Consider the following 20,956-nt stretch of genomic DNA (forward strand, 5'->3'; position numbering starts at 1 on the left):
AAAAGAAATATTTTTTCCGACCTATGTTTTATGCAGACGATTTGTTGTTCTTTTGTGTTACGCGGTTATAAGCACCTGAGTGTAAAAAGTGTAAACAATTTTTTCGTGATGACAGTTAGGTTCAGCAAACATGAGCTATGTTTACATACATGTAAGGCCTCGCAAAGTTAATGCCGTGGTCTTCGTATTAATGGAACTTAGCATGCGAGCGAATTTATTATTGTATTTTTTATTTATAGGAATGAGCGATGAGCGATGAAAATAATAAAATAAATGCTTGAAACAGCAGAAAATAAGAAAGGTGGAACTGTCAATCAGTCATGCTGTAATGTATTCTGGGAATAAGATTGCATGATTAAATGATTATTGTACAATTGGTCCCAGGTATATGATGCTTTTATGTGGTTGACGCGTTTTGTATACACCCGTTCATAGAAAGGGTTGTATGATAGGTAACCTGCACCGTATGGGATTCGGGCGGCTTCAAATATGCTGTTTGATCAATAACTTGAGAAGATTTTGTCTGATTATCACAATATTTGAACAGAATGTATATGGGCATACCATCTTGAACAAATTTGATGACAAGCCTTATATCTCGAGTCACTCGAAATTTATCGCCCTTTAGTTGCACGTTAAATTATAAAACAGATCTTGCTGGTAAAACCACCGCCAAATGCTCCGGCACCCAAGGGACCCTAGATAATGCCAATTTCCCGCTATATTTGGCGTGAAGACAAACCCACCGCAGTCACCTGGCACTGCGGGGCCACCTGGAAGGTAAAAACACGGCCCATTTCCCCGGCTATCCCCGGTATACCCCCGGACCTGGGGGGGGGGGGGGGCGTGATTATAATTGACTGGTGCATTACGGTAAAGTTCGATTTCTAGCCGTATGGCTTGACTAGTGAGTTATCGCCCTTAATAATGATAAAAAAAACTGAAGTCAGTCTTTTCTGATCAATGACGGGCCGAGGTCCCCAATGACGTAAGAACTATTTCTTATAAGCACCAAATTTGTGGAAAATACGCATGGGTATACTATCTCGTTCAGGTTCGAAAACCAGTCATGTAGCCTCAGTCATGGACCTATAAACCGATCGGAGATTCGGCGGAATTTTCCGATATTTGTCGAGCGCGCGCCAAGGATTGTGGGGAAATTATTATTTCTTATCGTTTCACCGATATGGGGCAGTTGCCAGTCCATGGTTTATAGGTCCGTGCCTCCGTCTAGAGTTATGACACGAAAAATGTCATTTTTAACAGGTACAGTGTCCGTTCTCTAATGTTTGACTCCTAAAATAAGGAGGGCATGTTTTGCGACATTTAGCGCTCTTTTTTATTTTATTTTTGATATGATTGTAAAACTGTACTGTAAATGAAAATAAATAAATATTGTAAACCCATTTCTTCAATTCAAGGCTCATGTGCAGCTATATAATAATGTAGGTCAAACATCTTTATGACTGAACCGGCCTGTAGCAGATGAAAGGTGCTGCAATCGCTTCACCGACCATGATCAAAGCGGAAGTGAATTGATGAACAGGTTAAAAAACTTATTTAATCTGGTTTATTCAAGTAAAACGTGATTTAACTATAAAAAATATCATAAAAATAAACATTGTTTTCATATATTTACTCACAATGCAACAGCACTTGTTTAAGAGACAGTCATTCCATGACAGGAATGTTTGAATTGAACATAAGACATATATTCGGACAGATACGGTTCGGATTCACTCAAATGTCACATATAAGGAATAAATTGTGAATTTACATTTCCAATAACTGAAATAATGGATAAAATTAATGTTCTATAATAAAATTAGGTGTCACAGAGACAATCATATTAAAATAAGAAATGGCTGGATTCTAATGAAAGTACATTTCAGGTGATTTTTTTTTATTATGTCTTTAACTATTTTTTGTTCAATCTTGAGGTAGGACTGATAAATCTTACACTTACGGTTGATGTATTCGAATCTATTTAAACATTTTATGCTGAATCTTGGATGAAATTATGAGAATAACCATGGCATGTTTTGGTTATTAATACGATTTGTCAGTTGAAGATAGCGCATGCAGTCATCGAAATAAGTCTTTTGGATGAACAAGCCCGAATTCATATACTACCGATAGGCATTACATATTGAACAAGCCCCGCTGTATAAAATCCAGAATTTGAGCAAGCCCGGAAAGCATTTTATTAGTGCAGGGCTTGCAGGCTCATGCTTATTTCGACCACTGCACATGCCGTGAAGATCATTTTCGCCATAATGGCTCATATCCATGCCCTTTGTTTTGGGTCTCAGGTCCAATTAAGATGAAAAATAAATTCTTCATCAACAGGTAAAATATATATAAGGAAAAGTATTTTTTTTAAGATGAGGAATTGGTATGAAATTTGGTCTCAAAATCTTTAGAAAGACAGCCATGCCTGTGCCATCAACAGCAGCTTATGCCTAGATCAGATGAAACATCCAGGTTGCCCTGGATTTGTTGCCATTTGTTCCCTCAGTCCAAGTCTATGTAAAATAATTTTGTGATGTTCTTGTCTCATGCAATGATGCAATTGTTTAGCCATGGGGTCACAGCCTCCAGTTTGTTAGCCGATCAATAACTAGATCTGGTCAGTATGAAGTCCTACAGCCAGCCATATTGCTTGAGTCACCCAAGAGTTATCGCCCTTTAAATTTGGAGGCCTTTGTCAAATCATCACCAAATTGATTAGAATGTGTGTGGACATAATATCTTTTACAAGTTTGATAACCAGCAATATCGCAGAAGAGTTATCACCCTTTTATTAAGAAATTATCTAAATTTGGTCTTGTCCGTTCAAAAACTTTAGAAGCCTTTGTCTAAAAACAATAAATAATAAAATCAAATAATTTAATACTACAAAAACCTACCCACCATTTCCCCTAAATTGGAAGGAGTATGCAAAGCAAACTATTTATTTTGTCTTGAAATCGGAGGATTATCCTAATTCTTATATATCATAGGCAATGACAGACAGTGAGAGCATCAGCAGTGGCACCAACTCTCTAGAGAGGCGGTCGAAGGAGAGACGACTCAGCGATAGCAGTTCTCACGATGAACACTTGCGGCTGGCATGCATTGTCAAAGGGGTACATGCAGATCTGCGGAAAAAATTCAAGAGCTCAGGTATAATTATTGGGCCTAAAAAAATTCTTCTGTTTAGGGTTACTTGACCCTACGTATGAAATAGATGCTGACATAGTGATACTGTTTTTATAGTCTGTTGGTTATTTTTTTTGGTAAATACCTGGAAACCATGATGTAAGATTGCTGACAAAAGATCAGATCGCAGTTAATCATATATTCATTTGAAAATTAATATTTTATGGGTAAAAGCATTACTAACACTTTAAGAAAAAAAGCAAGAAACTTGCAGTTTTCGGTATTTTAACAAAGGAATGAGAAATCTTCTATGATGTGTTTATCTTATAGACTGAATTGAAGGCATTGATGCCTAAATCAGCTGATTCTGAGACAAAAAAATAAAAGTGAAAACTGAAGATCTGTGAGAGTGCAGCTTTAATCTTTTATCTTAGGTGAGAACAACCTGGAGCGCATCTGGGATGAACACTGCCAGAATAAGCCAGTCCTCTCACAATACGCTGACGCCATGCACCACCTGGCGACAGAACACTGGACCAAAAATCAGGGTAAATATAATAAAATATCTATAATGTACAGTAGTAATGGCGCAATAATCAAAATTAAATTTTCATGCAACTTTTATTATTTAACAGAAAATACATTTGTAAAATATGATTTATTGAGTCATAACATAATATTACATATCTTTAATGAGCTATAACTATATAAATCGTTAAGGTGCTAGACACCATATGATCCAATTGCAAGAAAAAAAGAAAATTGTCAAAAACTTACATAAAATTGACGTCTATGAAACCGCTATGCACAGTTTTAAACGGGTAAAACAGATGAGACAGCAACATAATTGCTGCGTTATTTTCACCATGAAAATTGAAGTATTTTCTGCCTCCTACTAGCTTCCATTGACAAGGGGCTTCTCACCCTGTAACCCCACACATATGGTGCCCTGGAGTCGCCAAGGGGCCTTAAATGGACCCCCAGTGGAAAGATTTTTTAAAATACTTCATTTACAGCCAATGAAATTGCAAATATGCAATCATTAAGTACTAGGCTTAATAATTAAGAATTTCAACTTTCACAATCATTAATTCCTAGGCTAAATCATTAAGAATTCCAGCTTTTGTGGGTGTTTATAGGTTCACCTACTGCCACTCATAAGGTTGTATTTTAAGTCAGTTCGCTCACTACACCCATTCTTAATCATTAAGATTTAAATTTATGTCATCTTTCTATTACTTAAGCCATTTAACCATTCTCACTCCTGTGTATTTTATTTCAGAAACAATAATGGTTTAACATTAAAACAATGTCTATTGACTATTTTTTCAGAAACCAGAATTGATTGGTGCCGAGAAACTATCAACGAATATTTTACCAAAGGAGGCCTCGAAAAGGTTCTTGATAAAGAGGAACGTAGAAAACAGCATAAGAAAGATAAACAAAGTTCTGGCGTAGATAATGGGAAGTCTGAAATCAATGACAGTAACCTTTTGCCTGAAAAATCAAAAGAAAATGCAAATTTGTTAGATGTCATGAAGGTTACTTCAAAAACAGTTCAAGCGGATGGTTCTCCCGGTAGTGAAATTACCGATTCAAGTAATCTAGAACCAAAGAGCTTGACTGACATGTCTAGTGAAAGTTCCTCCATACAGTCCAGTGGTGCTGTGTATTTGACTGATTCAGAATCAAATGTGAACGTTTCGTCAGACGAGGGCGGTGATGCTAGAAACATTGATTCCTCGTGTAGTTCTAGTTTACGTAAGCCAATGGTGTCATCGAGTGAAGATGACACTTTGCAGTTCGAAGAAAGGCAGATGGTGTTCCCCCAGTGCATTGGCGCTTCGGGGGTGAAAACAACAGACCCAAACACTCCTCTAAAACACTCCTGTAGCACTGTGTAAGTTTTAGTTTCTAAAGCTGCACTCTCACAGATTGAACGTTGTGACAACTTTTTTTATTTTTCGTCTTTACTTTGATCAAGCCAATTTTTGCGAAAATCCATGGAAACCAGTTATATAAGACTGCTGACAAAAAATTAGATCGAAGATTTTTATATTTCTGTTTGAAAATTAATGTTTTATGCATTTTTCTTAAACTGTTAGTAAACATTAATTTTCAAACAGAAATTTATATGGAAATCTGTGATCTGATCTTTTGTCAGCAATCTTTTATCATTGGTTTGCAGATATTTACGCAAAAATTGCTCTCTCCAAGACAAAAAATAAAAAAGTTGTAAAAATGGTATATCTGTGAGAGTGCAGCTTTAAGCAATAATGGCGCTTGAGTTAACAGTGATTTTTTGGAAATATTTATTCTGCCTGTGTCTTGTTAATAGGTAAAAAAGTCCAGATTGGAAAAAGCGTAACAAATTCAGAGCAAAATAACAAATATTATTGCTAATATACATGTTTTCACCTTCTTACGCATACAATATGCTGTAAAAGAGTAAGTCTTGTCAAGATTTTTGTTTATTTTTCAAGAAATTCATTGTTTTTTTATTCACCAACATAATCTGTGTTGTTCAAATCGGGGAAAAAAATATAAATTTTTGGAAAAATGGACATTTTTTCGCAAGGGAAACAGCCTTTAGAGGGCAATAAATTGCATCCAAAAAAATGACTGGCTAACGACAATTTACAGAGAAAACTTATTTATTACGTTGTTTTTTCTCTTTAATTAGGCAAGCATTTTGTTACTGCGTAAAATGCTTGGTACATGTATGCATACATGTAACATTGGTCGAAATTTAAGCATGAGCCGGTCAAAATCTTTTTCGGCTTGCTCAAATTCTTGATTACTTTGAGATTGATGAAAACCAATGAGTTTTCTCAGGGCGGGAGGGTCTCTGAGATGACAAAATGAATGGCTGGGATGCACTTTAGCTGCCTTTAAAGATTTACGATTATTAGCTGTTAGAACCCCTATATATCTGGATTTGTTGGCAAGTTTTATGCCAAATACTTCTGTAAGATACTTAAAGACTTCATCATGCTCATTCAAAAGTTTTAACTTTGATCACTTTTATGGAATTGGTATTGCAGTTTAAATAGCAAATTGGTTGTTTATAGATGTAACACAGTATGATTCTGTTTGACCTTTTCACCATTATCTTTGTTTATACATTAATATATTTTACAACGATTGTGAAGAAAGTTATGATAACTTATACTAAGTCACTCTCGTTGCATGATGTTACGCAAGAGTGTGGTCTTGTGTTGTGGGGAAAACCAGATTGCCCGGAGAAAACCCACTTGTTCGGCTTGGTGAACACAAACAAACTCACACGCCCCCAGGCTGGGAATCGAGCCCGGGTCGCCTTGGCTAGAAGCAAGTGCACTTACCACAGCGCTAATTGAACACCATTATATTGTCCAAGTTACATTAGAAATTGAAATGAAAAAGGGTAGCAGAGTTAATGAAATTGGGATTTTGGATACACTAGCCTGAGATCTTACACTAGTTAGTGGTTGGCACCAAATGTTTTACCAAGCCCTGCTATATAAAATCCAGAATTTAAGTAAGCCCAGAAAGCATTTTCCCATTGTAGGGCTTGCGGGCTTGTCCTCATTTCAACTGTTTGTAGTGCATGGTACATGATTTTAACAGAACATTAACATTGAAATAAATCAATAAAATTTACCCCTTGCCCTAAAAAAGAATTCATTTGGTTCGGGTTATCCGACCCTACCTGAAATAGGCACTGACCCATAAAAGCTTTATACAGAAAATTACTTTAACACCATTCTCCAATGATGACAATAATGTTCTTTTATAATGTCTATTAAAAAAAAGCCTACCTACCCCCCCCCCCCAAGGTCCGGGGGGTATACCGGGGATCGCCGAGGAAATGGGCTGTGTTTTTACCTTCCAGGTGGTCCCGCTAAGTGCCGGGTGAGTGTGGTAGTTTTGTCTTCACACCAAATATAGCGGGGAATGGGCCTTACCTTGAGTCCCTTGGGTGCGGGGGCATTTGGCGAGGGTTTCACGAGCACTTTGCCCGGGCTTGGCTGGACCGAAAGTCAAAGTCCCCGCTATTCCCCGGACCTGGAGGGGCCATGGTTACAATTGACTGGTGCATAACTACTACATATCACCCATATGATTATCCCACATTAAAGCTAAAATACTGCCAGAGTTTCCGTTAAAGAAAGTAAGGAAGTGAATAAATCCCTAGAAATGGGCTTATTTAACTTCCAAAATCGTTGTCTTGGAAATCAGACGTACAAAAACTTCCATAATTGCACGTTTAGAAAACTTCCAAAATTTAAGGCTTGGAAAATCAAAATATTTAACTTAGTGTCAGTGTGTTTTTTTTTGGTGAGTCTTGAAATAACAAGAATTATTATAATAAATAATTGTAAAGTTGACAAGTTATAGTTGCAAATTTTTGATTTGTAACATAATAATAAAAAATAGTGGAACAAATGTGTATATATATTCAAGTGAAAAATTGCCAAAATTAGATAGTAAAGAAGTTTCAACTTTTCCAGTTTCATATTCTTAATGGAAACCCTGTATTGTGTTCCTGTAGCATCACATACCAGAATGATATTATATATTATAGCATTCTATATTTTTCCCAATTATGTTACTAACCATTTCAAAACTGCTGACTTCAAAGGCCAGATTTGAACATAAGTCAAGTTCTTCTGAACGTTTAAATCTGTCTCTAACTTATGTTTTAACACTTCAAACGATTTACTTCACTTGATTTTGAAAAAGGGAATTATTGGGCCTAATTTGTTCAGAAATTTGTGGAAGTAAACAATTTTATTAAAAGCATGGTTGATCACCTTAAAAGGTTACATATATTTAATGATGTACCTGCTCATATATATAAGCATAAAACACTTGTCTCAAATCTTGCTATATTTTTCTAGAGCAGATCTCAAGTATATCAAATGCACTTTCGGAGCAGGAAGATTTGAAAGTTAAAGCTGCACTCTCACAGATTGAATGTTTTGACAACCTTTTTATGTCTCCCCCTCTCTGGGGGAGACATATTGTTTTTGCCCTGTCCGGTAGTCCGTCAGTCCGTCCGTACGTCACACTTCGTTTCCGATCGATAACTGGAAAACCGCATGACCTAGGATCACCAAACTTGGTAGGGAGGTTGGTCGTGAGGTGTAGAGGATCCCTATTGTTTTTGGGGTCACTAGGTCAAAGGTCAAGGTCGCGGTGACCCCCAATATAAAAAACATTTCTGCTCAAAATCTTGAGAACGGTTTGACCTAGGTTCACCAAACTTGGTAGGGAGGTTGGTCGTGAGGTGTAGAGGATCCCTATTGTTTTTGGGGTCACTAGGTCAAAGGTCAAGGTCACGGCGACCCCCAATATAAAAAACATTTCTGCTCAAAATCTTGAGAACGGTTTGACCTAGGTTCACCAAACTTGGTAGGGAGGTTGGTCGTGAGGTGTAGAGGATCCCTATTGTTTTTGGGGTCACTAGGTCAAAGGTCAAGGTCGCGGCGACCCCCAATATAAAAAACATTTCTGCTCAAAATCTTGAGAACGGTTTGACCTAGGTTCACCAAACTTGGTAGGGAGGTTGGTCATGAGGTGTAGAGGATCCCTATTGTTTTTGGGGTCACTAGGTCAAAGGTCAAGGTCGCGGCGACCCCCAATGTAAAAAACATTTCCGCTCAATATCTTGAGAATGGTTTGACCTAGGTTCACCAAACTTGGTAGGGAGGTTGGTCGTGAGGTGTAGAGGATCCCTATTGTTTTTGGGGTCACTAGGTCAAAGGTCAAGGTCGCGGCGACCCCCAATATAAAAAACATTTCTGCTCAAAATCTTGAGAACGGTTTGACCTAGGTTCACCAAACTTGGTAGGGAGGTTGGTCATGAGGTGTAGAAGATCCCTATTGTTTTTGGGGTCACTAGGTCAAAGGTCAAGGTCGCGGCGACCCCCAATGTAAAAAACATTTCCGCTCAATATCTTGAGAATGGTTTGACCTAGGTTCACCAAACTTGGTAGGGAGGTTGATCATGAGGTTTAGAAAACTCCTATATTTTGGGGGGTCACAAGGTCAAAGGTCAACGTCGCTGTGACCTCTAATGTAAAAAAATATTTCCTTGCAATATCAGGAGAATGCTTTGATCTAGGTTCACCAAACTTTGAAGTGAGGTTGGTCATGATGTCTAGTTGATTTTGCGATCAGTTGGTCAAAGGTCAAGGTCACTGACCTTGAGGTGAAGAACCGGTTTCTGCTCAATAACTCAAGAACGTTTACACCCAGGAACTTCATACTTGGTATGCCAGTTAGTTTTGACTAGTTGATGGCCCCTATTGATTTTGGGATCAGAAGGTCAAAGATGAAGGTCACAATACTGTGAGGTAAAAAATGGTTTCCGCTCAATAACTAAAGAATGCTTCCACCCAGGAACTTAATACCTGGTATGCCAGTTGATCATGACTAGTAGATGACCCGTATTGATTTTCAGGTCAGTAGGTCAAAGGTGAAGGTGACCTTGAGGTAAAATAACAGTTTCCGCTGATTTACTAAACACAATTTCGGCCCAGGAACTTCATACTTGGTTTGCTAGTTGGTCTTGATTATAAGATGACCACTATTGATTTTGAGGTCAGTAGGTCAAGGTCAATTTCTTTGTCACCAGTACGTACGTCACACTTCTTTTGGCTCAATAACTTATGAAAGCTTGGACCCAGGAACTTCATACTTGGACCCAGGAACTTCATACTTTGTATGCAGGTTGGTCATGACCAGTAGATGACCCCTATGTTTGTTCGTCTCCAGTCCAAAAGTACAAATTTCATGTCCATCATTGATTATTTCTCACCTACGACCACACAATGGGGGAGACATGCGCTTTTTCAAAAAAGCAATCTCTAGTTATTGTTTGTCTTGGAAAAAGCCAATTTTTGCGAAAATCTATGGAAACCAGTTATAAAAGACTGCTGACAAAAAAAAAAATAGATCGCAAATTTTAATATTTAAGTTCAAAAATAGATGTTTTATCCATTTTTCTTAAACTGTTAGTAACGGTTTAAGCCATAAAACATTTATTTTCGAACGGAAATATGCAAATCTGCGATATGATCGTTAGTCAGCAATCTTTTATCATTGGTTTGCAGATGTTTATGCAAAAATTTGCTCTTTCCATGATGACAAGAAATAAAAAGTTGTAAAAATGGTAAATCTGTGAGAGTGCAGCTTTAAAAGGTTAAATATATTTAATGATGTACCTGCTCATATATATAAGCATAAAACACTTGTCTCAAATCTTGCTATATTTTTCTAGAGCAGATCTCAAGTGCATCAAGACTTCAAATAGACTTTCAGAGCAGGAATGATTTGAAAGTTAAAGCTGCTGCACTCTCACAGATAGAATGTTTTGAAAACTTTTGTTATTTTTGTCTTCGAATGGGCTAATTTCTGCATAAATGTATTGAAACCAGTGATAATAAGACTGCTCACAAAAAATCAGATCGCAAGTTTTCATATTTACGTTCCAAAAATTGATGTCTTATACATTGTTCTCAAAGCATTAATAAGGCTCTTAGCCATAAAACATTAAATTTTGAACAGAATTATGAAAAACTGTGATCTGATCTTTTGTTAGCAGTCTTATATCCCTGGTTCTCAGATATATACGCAAAATTGGCATATTCAAAGACAAAAAATGAAAACAGTTGTCAAAACGGTTAATCTATGAGAGTGTAGCTTTAACAACAATAAGTGAATGACTTCATTAACATTCTGAACAATCGGCCCAGTGTTCCTCAAAATATGCAATTTAAACAAAAGGTGAACCAGTCCCATAAATGTGATCATCCTTTTTTTAAACAAACTCAATAAATAAAACAGAGTTAGATTTGTTTAGATTTATATTTCTGTTTTCTTTCCTTTTAATTATAATGTAAACATGCAACATGTTTGTTGCTGCAAAGGAAAACATCATTTTCTACATACATACACAGAAAACAACAAAAATAACAGCTCTTTCAAGCTTTTATATCAATGTTAAAGGTTTTAATGTTGACTGTAAACAGATTCATGCATCATATACTACCATGTGAAGGACAGGTTTTGTAAAAACATCAGTTGTTTAAAGATCATTTCTCCCTCTATAAACATGAATAAAACATCACATAAAAAACACAGGGGTTGTTTATTGTAGCGCATACACTGTTCCAGTTTTTTGTCGATAAAATTTGCTTACTGCTGCTGTAATTTATTTTTGTTTACCTGAAATGAAACATAAAATGAATCGTAAACTTAAAAACAAAGTTACCCTATAAATTACAAAACAGAAAAAGCATAGAAAATTGTAATGCATTATCTACTTAAATGACAGACGGATTTTTATTTGTTTCAAGATGATACTTATTGCAGCAATGTTTTTTGAACTTGTTGATGTATGTGGATGTCAGGTTGTAAATTAATTATTTTCACCACAGAGTTTAATGCACTTTGTAGATGTTTTTAACCGTTTTTTGATCCTTTACTTAACAAATGATCTACAATGTTAATGCATATGATGATTTCATTACAAAAGAATTGATTATGCAAAGATGTTGTGTGACTAGATAAATTGCAGTCGACTGACTAGACCCCAGGGCTCTAATTTTTGAAGTTTGTGAATCTGCCGCACCCTTAAAAATGGTTAAAACCGAAGGTGGCAGAATTAGTCAGAGATTACTTTTTTTTGTATAATAATTTAAAAAATGATTTTACCATCTTTGGTAAGTGTTTTTCCCCACCTTTTTGTGAATGGTGTCAGGGTTCTAAGAGTTGTGAAAATAATGACCACATGTGTGTTTTTTTATGTGTTTTTTAGGATTCTGAAAAATTTTGCATCAAAAAATATTAGGTTAATATATACTAAGCTAAAATGGTGAAAAACCATGGTTGTAAGGGCATTTGTAAGGGCAAGTGTTATTTGTTTATTCTGTGTCATAAAGTCAATAGTTTTAATCCAATGGTTATGAAACTTTGTCAGAATACATGTCTGTATGTTGTGTTGAACAGTCTTGAATATGGGTCACCTTAGAAAACTAGGTCACTAGGTCAAATCTGAGAAAATATTTTCCCAATGTCGTAAATTAAAAAGAATTTCATGAGACTAATACTGTTTTTTTTTCTGCAGGATATCTTAGTCACATTAAAAGAATAATAGAATTTTAGCAAAAAATACAGTATTTTTTTCTGCAGGATATCTGAAAACAACAACTTTCCATGACATTGGTTCGTTTACATACTCGTACATACACACATGCTGTCACACTGGCTCCGCACATAAATAGAATAATTTCTGTTGATCTTCATGAAATTTAATCAGGTTATTTGAATGAACATATCTCTGATAACTATAAATATGGGTCTTCTTGGTAAAAAAAGCTATGTCACTAGCTCGAATCTTAAACTTTCAAAATTTCATCGTCATATAAAAAATCTGCTTTAATGCAGCATTGCCACATTGGCAACTTGTTTATGTGGAAATATGGGGCTGAATTTCGGGCTCCAATTTCATTGTTCAAAATGTAGTCTGTTATGCAAGGTTCCTGTCACTATTAAACGGGAGTTTGGTCCAGTCTGGAACTCCTAAATAAAGGCCTGTTCATATTCACTAACGCCCTGAGTCTCGAGACTCAAAACTGCTAATCTTGATATTCGAGGAAAACATGCTAAGTTTAATTTTAGTTTAAACATAATATATTTTACAACGATTGTAAAACAAGTTATTACAACATTATATTGATCACTTTTGTTTGCATGATTTAATGCGAGAATGCGGTCTTGGGTTGTTGGGGAAACTGGGGTACCCAGAGGAAACCCACTTGTCTGGCATGGTGACCACAAACCAAACTCACATGCGCCCAGTCCGGAAATCAAACCCAGGAGAAGCCTGTGCGCTAACTGGACAACCTGAAAAACATTGATGTTGAAACATTGCTGTATATGTTTTATATGACTAGTTTTACTAGTTAAAGTTAAATGATTCTTCAGTATAAAGTAATATTTTAAACTACATATTTAACACACATTTTTTATTATTAATTTTTAACTAAATGTTTTTTAACCGACTATCTATTAAAGCTGTAGGGTCAGTGCCTATTTTGTAGGCAGGCACGGGTTACCCGACCCAGGGTAGTTTTTTTGGTGGATTGAGCATTTAAGAGTTTTAATTATGCAAAAACTTGACCCTTGGTCATTTTCTCAAAAATGGGGTCTTTTAAGATATTAATATACTATTTTACTATGACACAATATACATGTGAAATAAGTTTCATCAATTTTGCTATTTAGCTAAAAAAAATTAAGAATGTAACATAATTAAGATATTGTTTTTCTTGGCATATCTTCTTGAATTATCATCATAACCTCTTAATTAGATAGCAATTTGCTTTGTGCATGAACTTATTTTCCACATACAGCTCCCCCCCCCCCCCATTTTGTTATAGCCAGCTTTTTATTATAAGTTTTGTATAAATCTTGGCTGAGAGCATTTTTATGTACACATTCCATGAAGCTGTTTATTTACATTTTGTATTTTCAGACAGTTTTTATGTTTACATTATTATTGTTACCATGGTAACAAAATGAAGAATATTTCACAAATTCACAAATTAGCTGTTGAGAAAGCATTTGAAATTATTTTGGTTTATGTAAATATAAGAAGAATTTTTAAACATACAGAGACTTTTGATGTATTAGATATTTTAGTACATGCACTTTTCATACTTGTTATGTCATCTTGTTTTTTTATATTCAGCACTGTTTTTGACATTTTGGAGTTTATTTTTATGAACTGTTTAAATGGGTAATTAAACACAGTTTTCTGACATAATTTAAATGTTATAAACATTTCTGTACTCGAATATGAATTAATATCATATGTGACATATATGAGTTTTAAAATGCATTCATTACAAAATAAGTACATAACTTAAATCCAATAAAATAAATATGCTGTACTTGCAACGAAATTGTCCCTGACATCTCAAGTTTATATTTTTGCTGGAATACAATAGTTTTTGAACATTTTATATCTGTATTATTTTACAGGGCTTTAATCAAAATCATTTTATAACTTTGTAAAGCATCAATTTGATACATTATAAGCTAAACATTTTGCAGTTTTTTATATACATGTTCTTGTCAAAAATATTTTGATAGCACCTGTGTAGATTTTGACAATAAACCTAACTCTTTATTAAAAGTTGCAAAGTTACTGCCCTTTGCAAAAATAAATATTCCAAGAATAAATCATTAATTGATTTTTAAACCAATTTGTTTTAATTTGCATGTTAAATTGATGACGGTATAATGATAGAAAATATGGACTGATTTCAGATTTATTGATTGGAAAAATAGACAACATAATCATTGTTCACAAATCTGCTGTTATTTAATGCTTTTTGCATGATTTTGCAAAAAATAAGTTACACAGAGATAAAGAATTTTGAGACTCAAGTTATTACATGTGACCTACTTTCGTTAAGTGTGGATTTGTTTTTACCAAGATGAGAAACCTTTTTCATCATCGGGGACTACTTTATTTATTTAGAGTCTAAACAAGAGGAGAAGATCACTTTGTTTATTCATATTGATCCGAAATGTTTAGGTTTCGTAAAGTAAACAAGGCAAAACAAACATCGTCAGAAATAGAATCTGATTGCAAATAATGAGAAAGAAGTTTTGAACCAAACAAAAAAAATCTAGAACATTGTTATGTGATATTACGATGATTCATGTTTATCTTTTAAAAGTGACAAGTTTCACGTTAATTTATGCTTTTATGCTTTAATGTAATGATACAGCTCGTTCTATCTTGATGTTGTTATAATTATGATATTAAGAATATTAAGACTAACAATGATAATTCTGACTTCTTCTTCTTCTTCTTCTTCTTCTTCTTCTTCTTCTTCTTCTTCTTCTTCTTCTTCTTCTTCTTCTTCTTCTTCTTAATAATAACATGATGTTGATGATGATGATGATGATGATGATGATGATGATGATGATGATGATGATGATGATGATGGTGAGGATATGCCAATGGTGGTGCTGATGATTGTGCTGCTGCTGCTGCTGTTGATGATAATGATGATGATGATATTATAGGAAATATTATATGTTCCTCCCTCATTTGAAGAGCTGAACAACATGTCAAACAGAGTATCTTAAATAAAATTAAATAAATCAGTTAAACCAACATATTGTATAACAAAACAGTACTGAATACTTCAATGTAATCTACAGGGACTAGACCAGGGGTCAGCCATTCCAACCCCTTCCAATCCCCTGTTTAGAAGTTCAAGGTATGAGCCCAAAACAAAACTGAACCAGATGTTAAAACACAAACTTACAAATGCAACAAACAGACCACCCACCATCAAAATCACATTTATATATAAATTATGGGATTATCGCCTCGGAACTGTCAATGAAACAAGTTCACTGGAACACAAGTCTACTGGGGGTTAAAACTAATTTGTTTGAGCAAAACCTCACACTTTTTCCAACATTTATCAGTATTAAACATGTAAGACATTCTGATATAATCAGAGAGATAGATATTTTTTCTAAGAAAACGGTGAAATATAACATGTAATTTTTTTCTCTAAAGTGGAATATAATGAAAATACGGCAACAATTTTGTTTATTTCCATGCAAGTGCACTAGCTAAACATCTTATTGTAAATCGTTAGTTGTAATTTGACTGCATAATAAAGCACAGACACCAATTGACAGTGTTATAGCTGGAGGCGTAAAATAAGCATGAATACCATAAAAAGGATCCTTTTTAGTCAGGAGAAAAGTCAACAGAAGTTGTTTACATGAACCTTGAAGATTTAAAATCAACCTTTTAGTATTAACATTAAAGCAAACACAATTAGTTTGTGAATGTTCAATGTTTTTTTTTGTTGTATTATAGGAAAGAATGAAAATAAACAGTCAGAAAATTTATAGACATCTTCCTGTTTCATCTTCGATGACGAAGATTAGAAGGTTTGAAACGTGTTTGTCACAAATATCATACTGCAGTGTTTTTTGTCTTTAACAATTTTAGGAGTGGGACCAGCCCTTTGGGAAAAATGCGTCATATTGACTAAATTTTGGAATTCCTTTTTTGTCTGGAAATGAACTGTTTCAAGCATGCTTTAAAGCTGCACTCTTATATATATACTTATAAAAGGTTTTCATATTTATGATAAAAAATTGATGTTTTAAGCATTTTTCTTAAAGCATTAGTAATACTTTTAGCCATAAATCATTAATTTTCGAACTTAGATATGAAAATCTGCGATCTGATCTTATGCCAGCTGGGTATTTTATATCACTCAGGTTTTCAAATATTTACGCAATAATTGGCTCATTCCAAGACAAAAAATAAAAAAAGTTTTCAAAACGGTTAATCTGTGTGAGCTGTGCAGCTTTAAAAAAAATAGACAGGATAAAAATCTACAATATTTTTTACATGACAACTATATTTTAGCATTGTGAATGGGAAAATAGCTCACTCTGACTCAAAATAAAAAGTACATGTTTAATATAGTTTCGTTATTAAAATTAAATAGACAGGAAAAAAATCTTCAAGAATACACCGACCAACTCTTTCATACTAAAACTAGTGTCCATTTTGTTTGATGTATAAATAAAATAATAAAATAATTAACATTGTATTTTTCAAAACATAAAATTGGGTGTTTTGTTTTTACATTTGCGAAAATGTTTCCTCACAGAAGCTTAAGTGAAGGATAGGATGAGGGTCATAAGCAAGTTTAGCTGGATCGAGGCTGAGTATCGATGTTTTAGCTTTGAGAATTGGAAAATTGCACACTAAATAGAAAGTACCGTATTATATCATGCATAGGATGCACTTTTTTACCCCCAATTCTCGTCTTAAAAATTGCCTGCGTCCTTTCTATGCTATTAGAATTTCATCTGTTTTTCCCATTTTTTTCCAAGTCCTTTTCAGGTCGAAAATATCAAATCTTTTCAAATATGCGAAGGTGTGAAAAACACCCGCTGTCTGTCATTAGAAATACATCAATAGAACAAACTATTGCGATGGTAATACCGTATGGTTGTTTGTTCCCACTTTACCCGACGTGCCTTCCACTGGCAAGGCTAATTACTGACACACATTAATTATGCCGACAATTAATCCGCGCAGCGACACGCCTTAACAAAACAATCATCAGTTTTGACGATACACGGTTGCGATTGCAACGGTTGCAACGGTTGCAACGGTTGACTGTTATTCAGAAGGCATGTGGGGACTATTGCAACGGATGCAACGGTTGACTGTTATTCAGAAGGCATGTGGGGACTATTGCAACGGATGCAACAGTTGACTGTCAGTCAGAAGGCGTGTCGGGAATATTACGGCATTTGTAATATGCGTGAATGTTCTCAAAATGTCAAGACATATCATTGTTGTGTACGCTAAATTACCAAAATACGACGATAATTATCGAAATACACAATACAGTTATAGAATTATGCCTTATATACAATTTTTTGTTTGTTTTTTACTTCAATATATGTTATAAATACTTTACCAACCTCAAATTTTCGGCTCCGATTTTGACATTTTTCCACTGCGTCCTATCTTATATATTAAGGGGTTTTACCCGTTTTTTCAACTATTATTTTGCCTGCGTCCTATCTATGCTAGCCTATACATGATATAATACGGTACATGTTTTATAAAGTTTCATTTTTAAGGCTACTCAAAGTCACTCAATCTTTTGGCGCTTTAAAACTTTGGAGTATTGATTTTGAAAAAAGAAAAAAATAGCATTCAGTTAAGAAGTTTAACTATGATGTAGACTTATTCTCCATATTTGTTGCCAGAGGCTCGCTTACTAACACATTTTCTGAACTCGTTGAATAAAGTTCTGTATCATATGACAACTAGTTCCAGGTCCTATTTATATTGAAATAAATGATTTCTTAATGCCACAAACGCTATGAATTTTACTTTGTCTATTCTCAGAATTCTACCAGTCGAGGGAAAGATTCGACTGTTGGATGTGGGAAGTTGTTTCAACCCGTTCCTGACTATCCCAGAATTCCAAGCAGTAGGAATCGACATCAGCCCAGCTACAGAGGTTAGACAACTCTTGATGTTAAATTGAGTAGTGAATTAGAGTTGCTTCCCTTGGACATTGAAGCGATTACAAATTTTAGTAAATTTGAAAGTTGAATTTCAGTGATTTTTTCTTAGTGCAATATACTGCCTTCTAATGGATGTTTCCCCTTCGGAAAAAATGTCCATTTTTCCAAAAAAATCTAAAAAAAATCCCATTTTGATAAATGCAGATTACGTTTATGAATCAAAAAGCAATGAATTCCTTGAAAATGAACAAAATCTTGACAAGATTTACTCTTTTATAGCATCAAATAGTGAAAACATGCAAATTCAACATTTTATTACCGGTAGCTATTTTGGCCTGATTTTGTATTTTTCCAAAAGTCAACTTATATCCCAATTTTCAAAGCATGAGCAGTAAAAATAAAAAAAATAAAAATCATTGAATTTGTAAAAAATTCTGTCTTTCAGTATTCTGTGAAGTTTTGAATGCATGGTCCATGTGATATTAATTTTAAATTATTTGAAATGATTGTTCAGGAGTAGAGAAAGAATATCTAAATTTAATACTGAAAACACAATTACAAACATGCCTTTTTGGCCTCATAAGATAGCTAAGTGGGTTAGTAAATATTTTCAGGTCGGATTCTGGCAGATTGAAATCCAAAATAATAAACAAAACAGCAAATTCTTTTTTTTTGATTTTCTATCATTTATTTTACATTTTAGTAGTCTTTGAAAATAATGACAAAATTATATGGGGGTCACCAGGCTTCAAAATTAACATTTACAAATCTCTTACTGAACCTATATGTGCATCACTTCATCTATAATTGATATCTAGTTAATTAAATAAGGTGTTATAAAAAAGAGGGCACAATGTATGACCTTGGGAATGACTTAAGTTTTATATTTTTTACAATCCCTGGCATTTACATAATTGGCAATTTTTCTTGCTATTTCGCTAGTAATTATGATATGTGTAAAAGAGCATTAATAAAATATTATATAAAAAAGAAAAGTCAGCGTATGAATTTCAAGCTGTCCAAGGTTATAATCTCTTTTATTATTTTTTATCTACTATTTTAAGTGTGATTTATCAATAATTGTGTTTCAAAATATAAGAAAAAATGTTTATGGGAAAAAATCGTGTGAGATTTCCAGATTCACAAATGAGTTCTGTCAACTTTCAGAGCGTGTTCTACTGCGACTTTCTACACCTCCGAACCACGGAACCACTACAGGTAGCAGACGACACGATGTCAACATTTATAAATAACCTAAAAGATCCGGTCGATTGGCTTCCGGAAGAGAGCTTCCACGTAATCGTGTTTTCGCTGCTTCTTGAGTATTTTCCTGCTCCGTATCAACGATGGTTGTGTTGCGAGAAAGCGTGGAATCTTCTCATGTATAACGGAATTCTAGTGATTGTTACCCCTGATTCTCACAAACAACATCGTAACGCTCCAATGGTGAAAAGTTGGAAAACTGCGATCGAGTCGTTAGGTTTTAAACGATGGAGGTACGTGAAACAAGAACACTTGCACTGTATGGTGTTTCGTAAAGTAACGATCACTAGTGAAGACAAGCAGCAGCGATTTCTAAAAGGAATCACGCCAGATATGATATACATTCCCCAAGATTTTAACGACGTTGAGAATTTCGAGTCTGTCAACACAGACTATGGCTATTGTGAACAAAACGAAGAGTTTTATCGAAGCCATGCATTTAATGAACTACCAACGATGACGTCCGAATCAGATGAGAATTAAATTCTCATAACCGAGGCGTGATTTTAAAACTGTGGGTGTTTTCTTAGTGCCATGATTTAGTTTCAGAACATAATTTTATAACTGAATTGTCTGAGGGTTTTTTAAGATACAAAGATCATAATGAAGCGGAAATACAGCGTAAAAATGTGTAAAAAATTGCCAGTGCTTGACAATGGATGGGAAAGATTTTGACCAAATTCTAAATGACAAAAAAATTGAAAAATAATCAGATCTGACAGAACACTAGCTTCAAAACTCTTTTGAAATGTACTGTTTAAGCAAATGTGTATGAAAATACCAAAGCGTGAAGATTATTACCATAAGTATTGAAATTAAATATTTAAACTTTATAAATATGAGATTTTACTTTACTGTGATAATAAAAGAATATGTTTTTTGTTTGTTATGAAATGTCTTAAAAATCTTCATATCTATATTAGATAAGAGTATTTATTTTGAGAGTATTTTATTATTTCTCTGTATCTAATGAATAAACATTCATCTTTTACTGTTCTGTTCTTTTTAAGTGTTGATATTTGTAGCACAAAGACAGGGCCTTTTTACCCTAAATCTTTGTCGTAGCTTATACTTGGCTATTTTTCCAAAGGCAAGACTTGGGTTTTTTCCCCAAAATAAGTCCCAATTTTTTTATTATTTATTTCTTACTGTTTAACATATTGAGAATCCCAAGATTCATTAAAGGGACTGTAAACCAGATTGGCACCAAAAAAACATTTTTTCTGTTACGAACCTCGGGACAATTATATAATAGAACGTGTTACGCTTTGATATCATAATTGTAAAAAAGTAAAAAAATGTAAAAAAAATTGTGTTGGAGACCAGGTTCAAAGCCGTGTCGCCAAAATTGCCGTCCAGCTTCGTATCTACTGAGCTACGAAGGCTTACTCTAATTGGGTGACATAATATACACCTACCTCAGTAATATCACATGATAACACCTACTAGCCAATCACGC

The 20,956-nt window shown here is 34.5% G+C and overlaps 1 protein-coding gene across 2 annotated transcripts; it reads left to right on the forward strand.

Annotated features, from left to right (window-relative positions):
- Window positions 1–1,453: 1,453 nt before the first annotated feature.
- LOC128217661 (S-adenosylmethionine sensor upstream of mTORC1-like) lies at window positions 1,454–20,488 on the forward strand. Of its 2 annotated transcripts, none has more exons than XM_052924959.1 (6): window positions 1,454–1,546; window positions 3,003–3,165; window positions 3,576–3,689; window positions 4,474–5,041; window positions 18,113–18,227; window positions 19,402–20,488. In XM_052924959.1, exons 2-6 carry the CDS (start codon window positions 3,006–3,008, stop codon window positions 19,978–19,980), a joined length of 1,536 nt encoding a protein of 511 aa, XP_052780919.1. In that variant the 5' UTR covers window positions 1,454–1,546; window positions 3,003–3,005; the 3' UTR covers window positions 19,981–20,488. The 2 variants fall into 2 exon arrangements, with proteins under 2 accessions (XP_052780919.1, XP_052780920.1); XM_052924960.1 differs by lacking the exon at window positions 1,454–1,546 and adding an exon at window positions 1,555–1,892.
- Window positions 20,489–20,956: the final 468 nt, after the last annotated feature.

Source organism: Mya arenaria, chromosome 14, assembly GCF_026914265.1.
Source record: "Mya arenaria isolate MELC-2E11 chromosome 14, ASM2691426v1".
Lineage (NCBI taxonomy): Eukaryota > Metazoa > Mollusca > Bivalvia > Myida > Myidae > Mya > Mya arenaria.

Bases quoted from the DNA above. Each gene is read 5' to 3' on its own strand.
- LOC128217661 (XM_052924959.1), top strand. From the start codon at position 3,006: ATGACAGACAGTGAGAGCATCAGCAGTGGCACCAACTCTCTAGAGAGG. The intron at 3,166-3,575 runs GTATAATTATTG...CTTTTATCTTAG, and splicing joins GAAAAAATTCAAGAGCTCAG to GTGAGAACAACCTGGAGCGC. The intron at 5,042-18,112 runs GTAAGTTTTAGT...GTCTATTCTCAG, and splicing joins AAACACTCCTGTAGCACTGT to AATTCTACCAGTCGAGGGAA.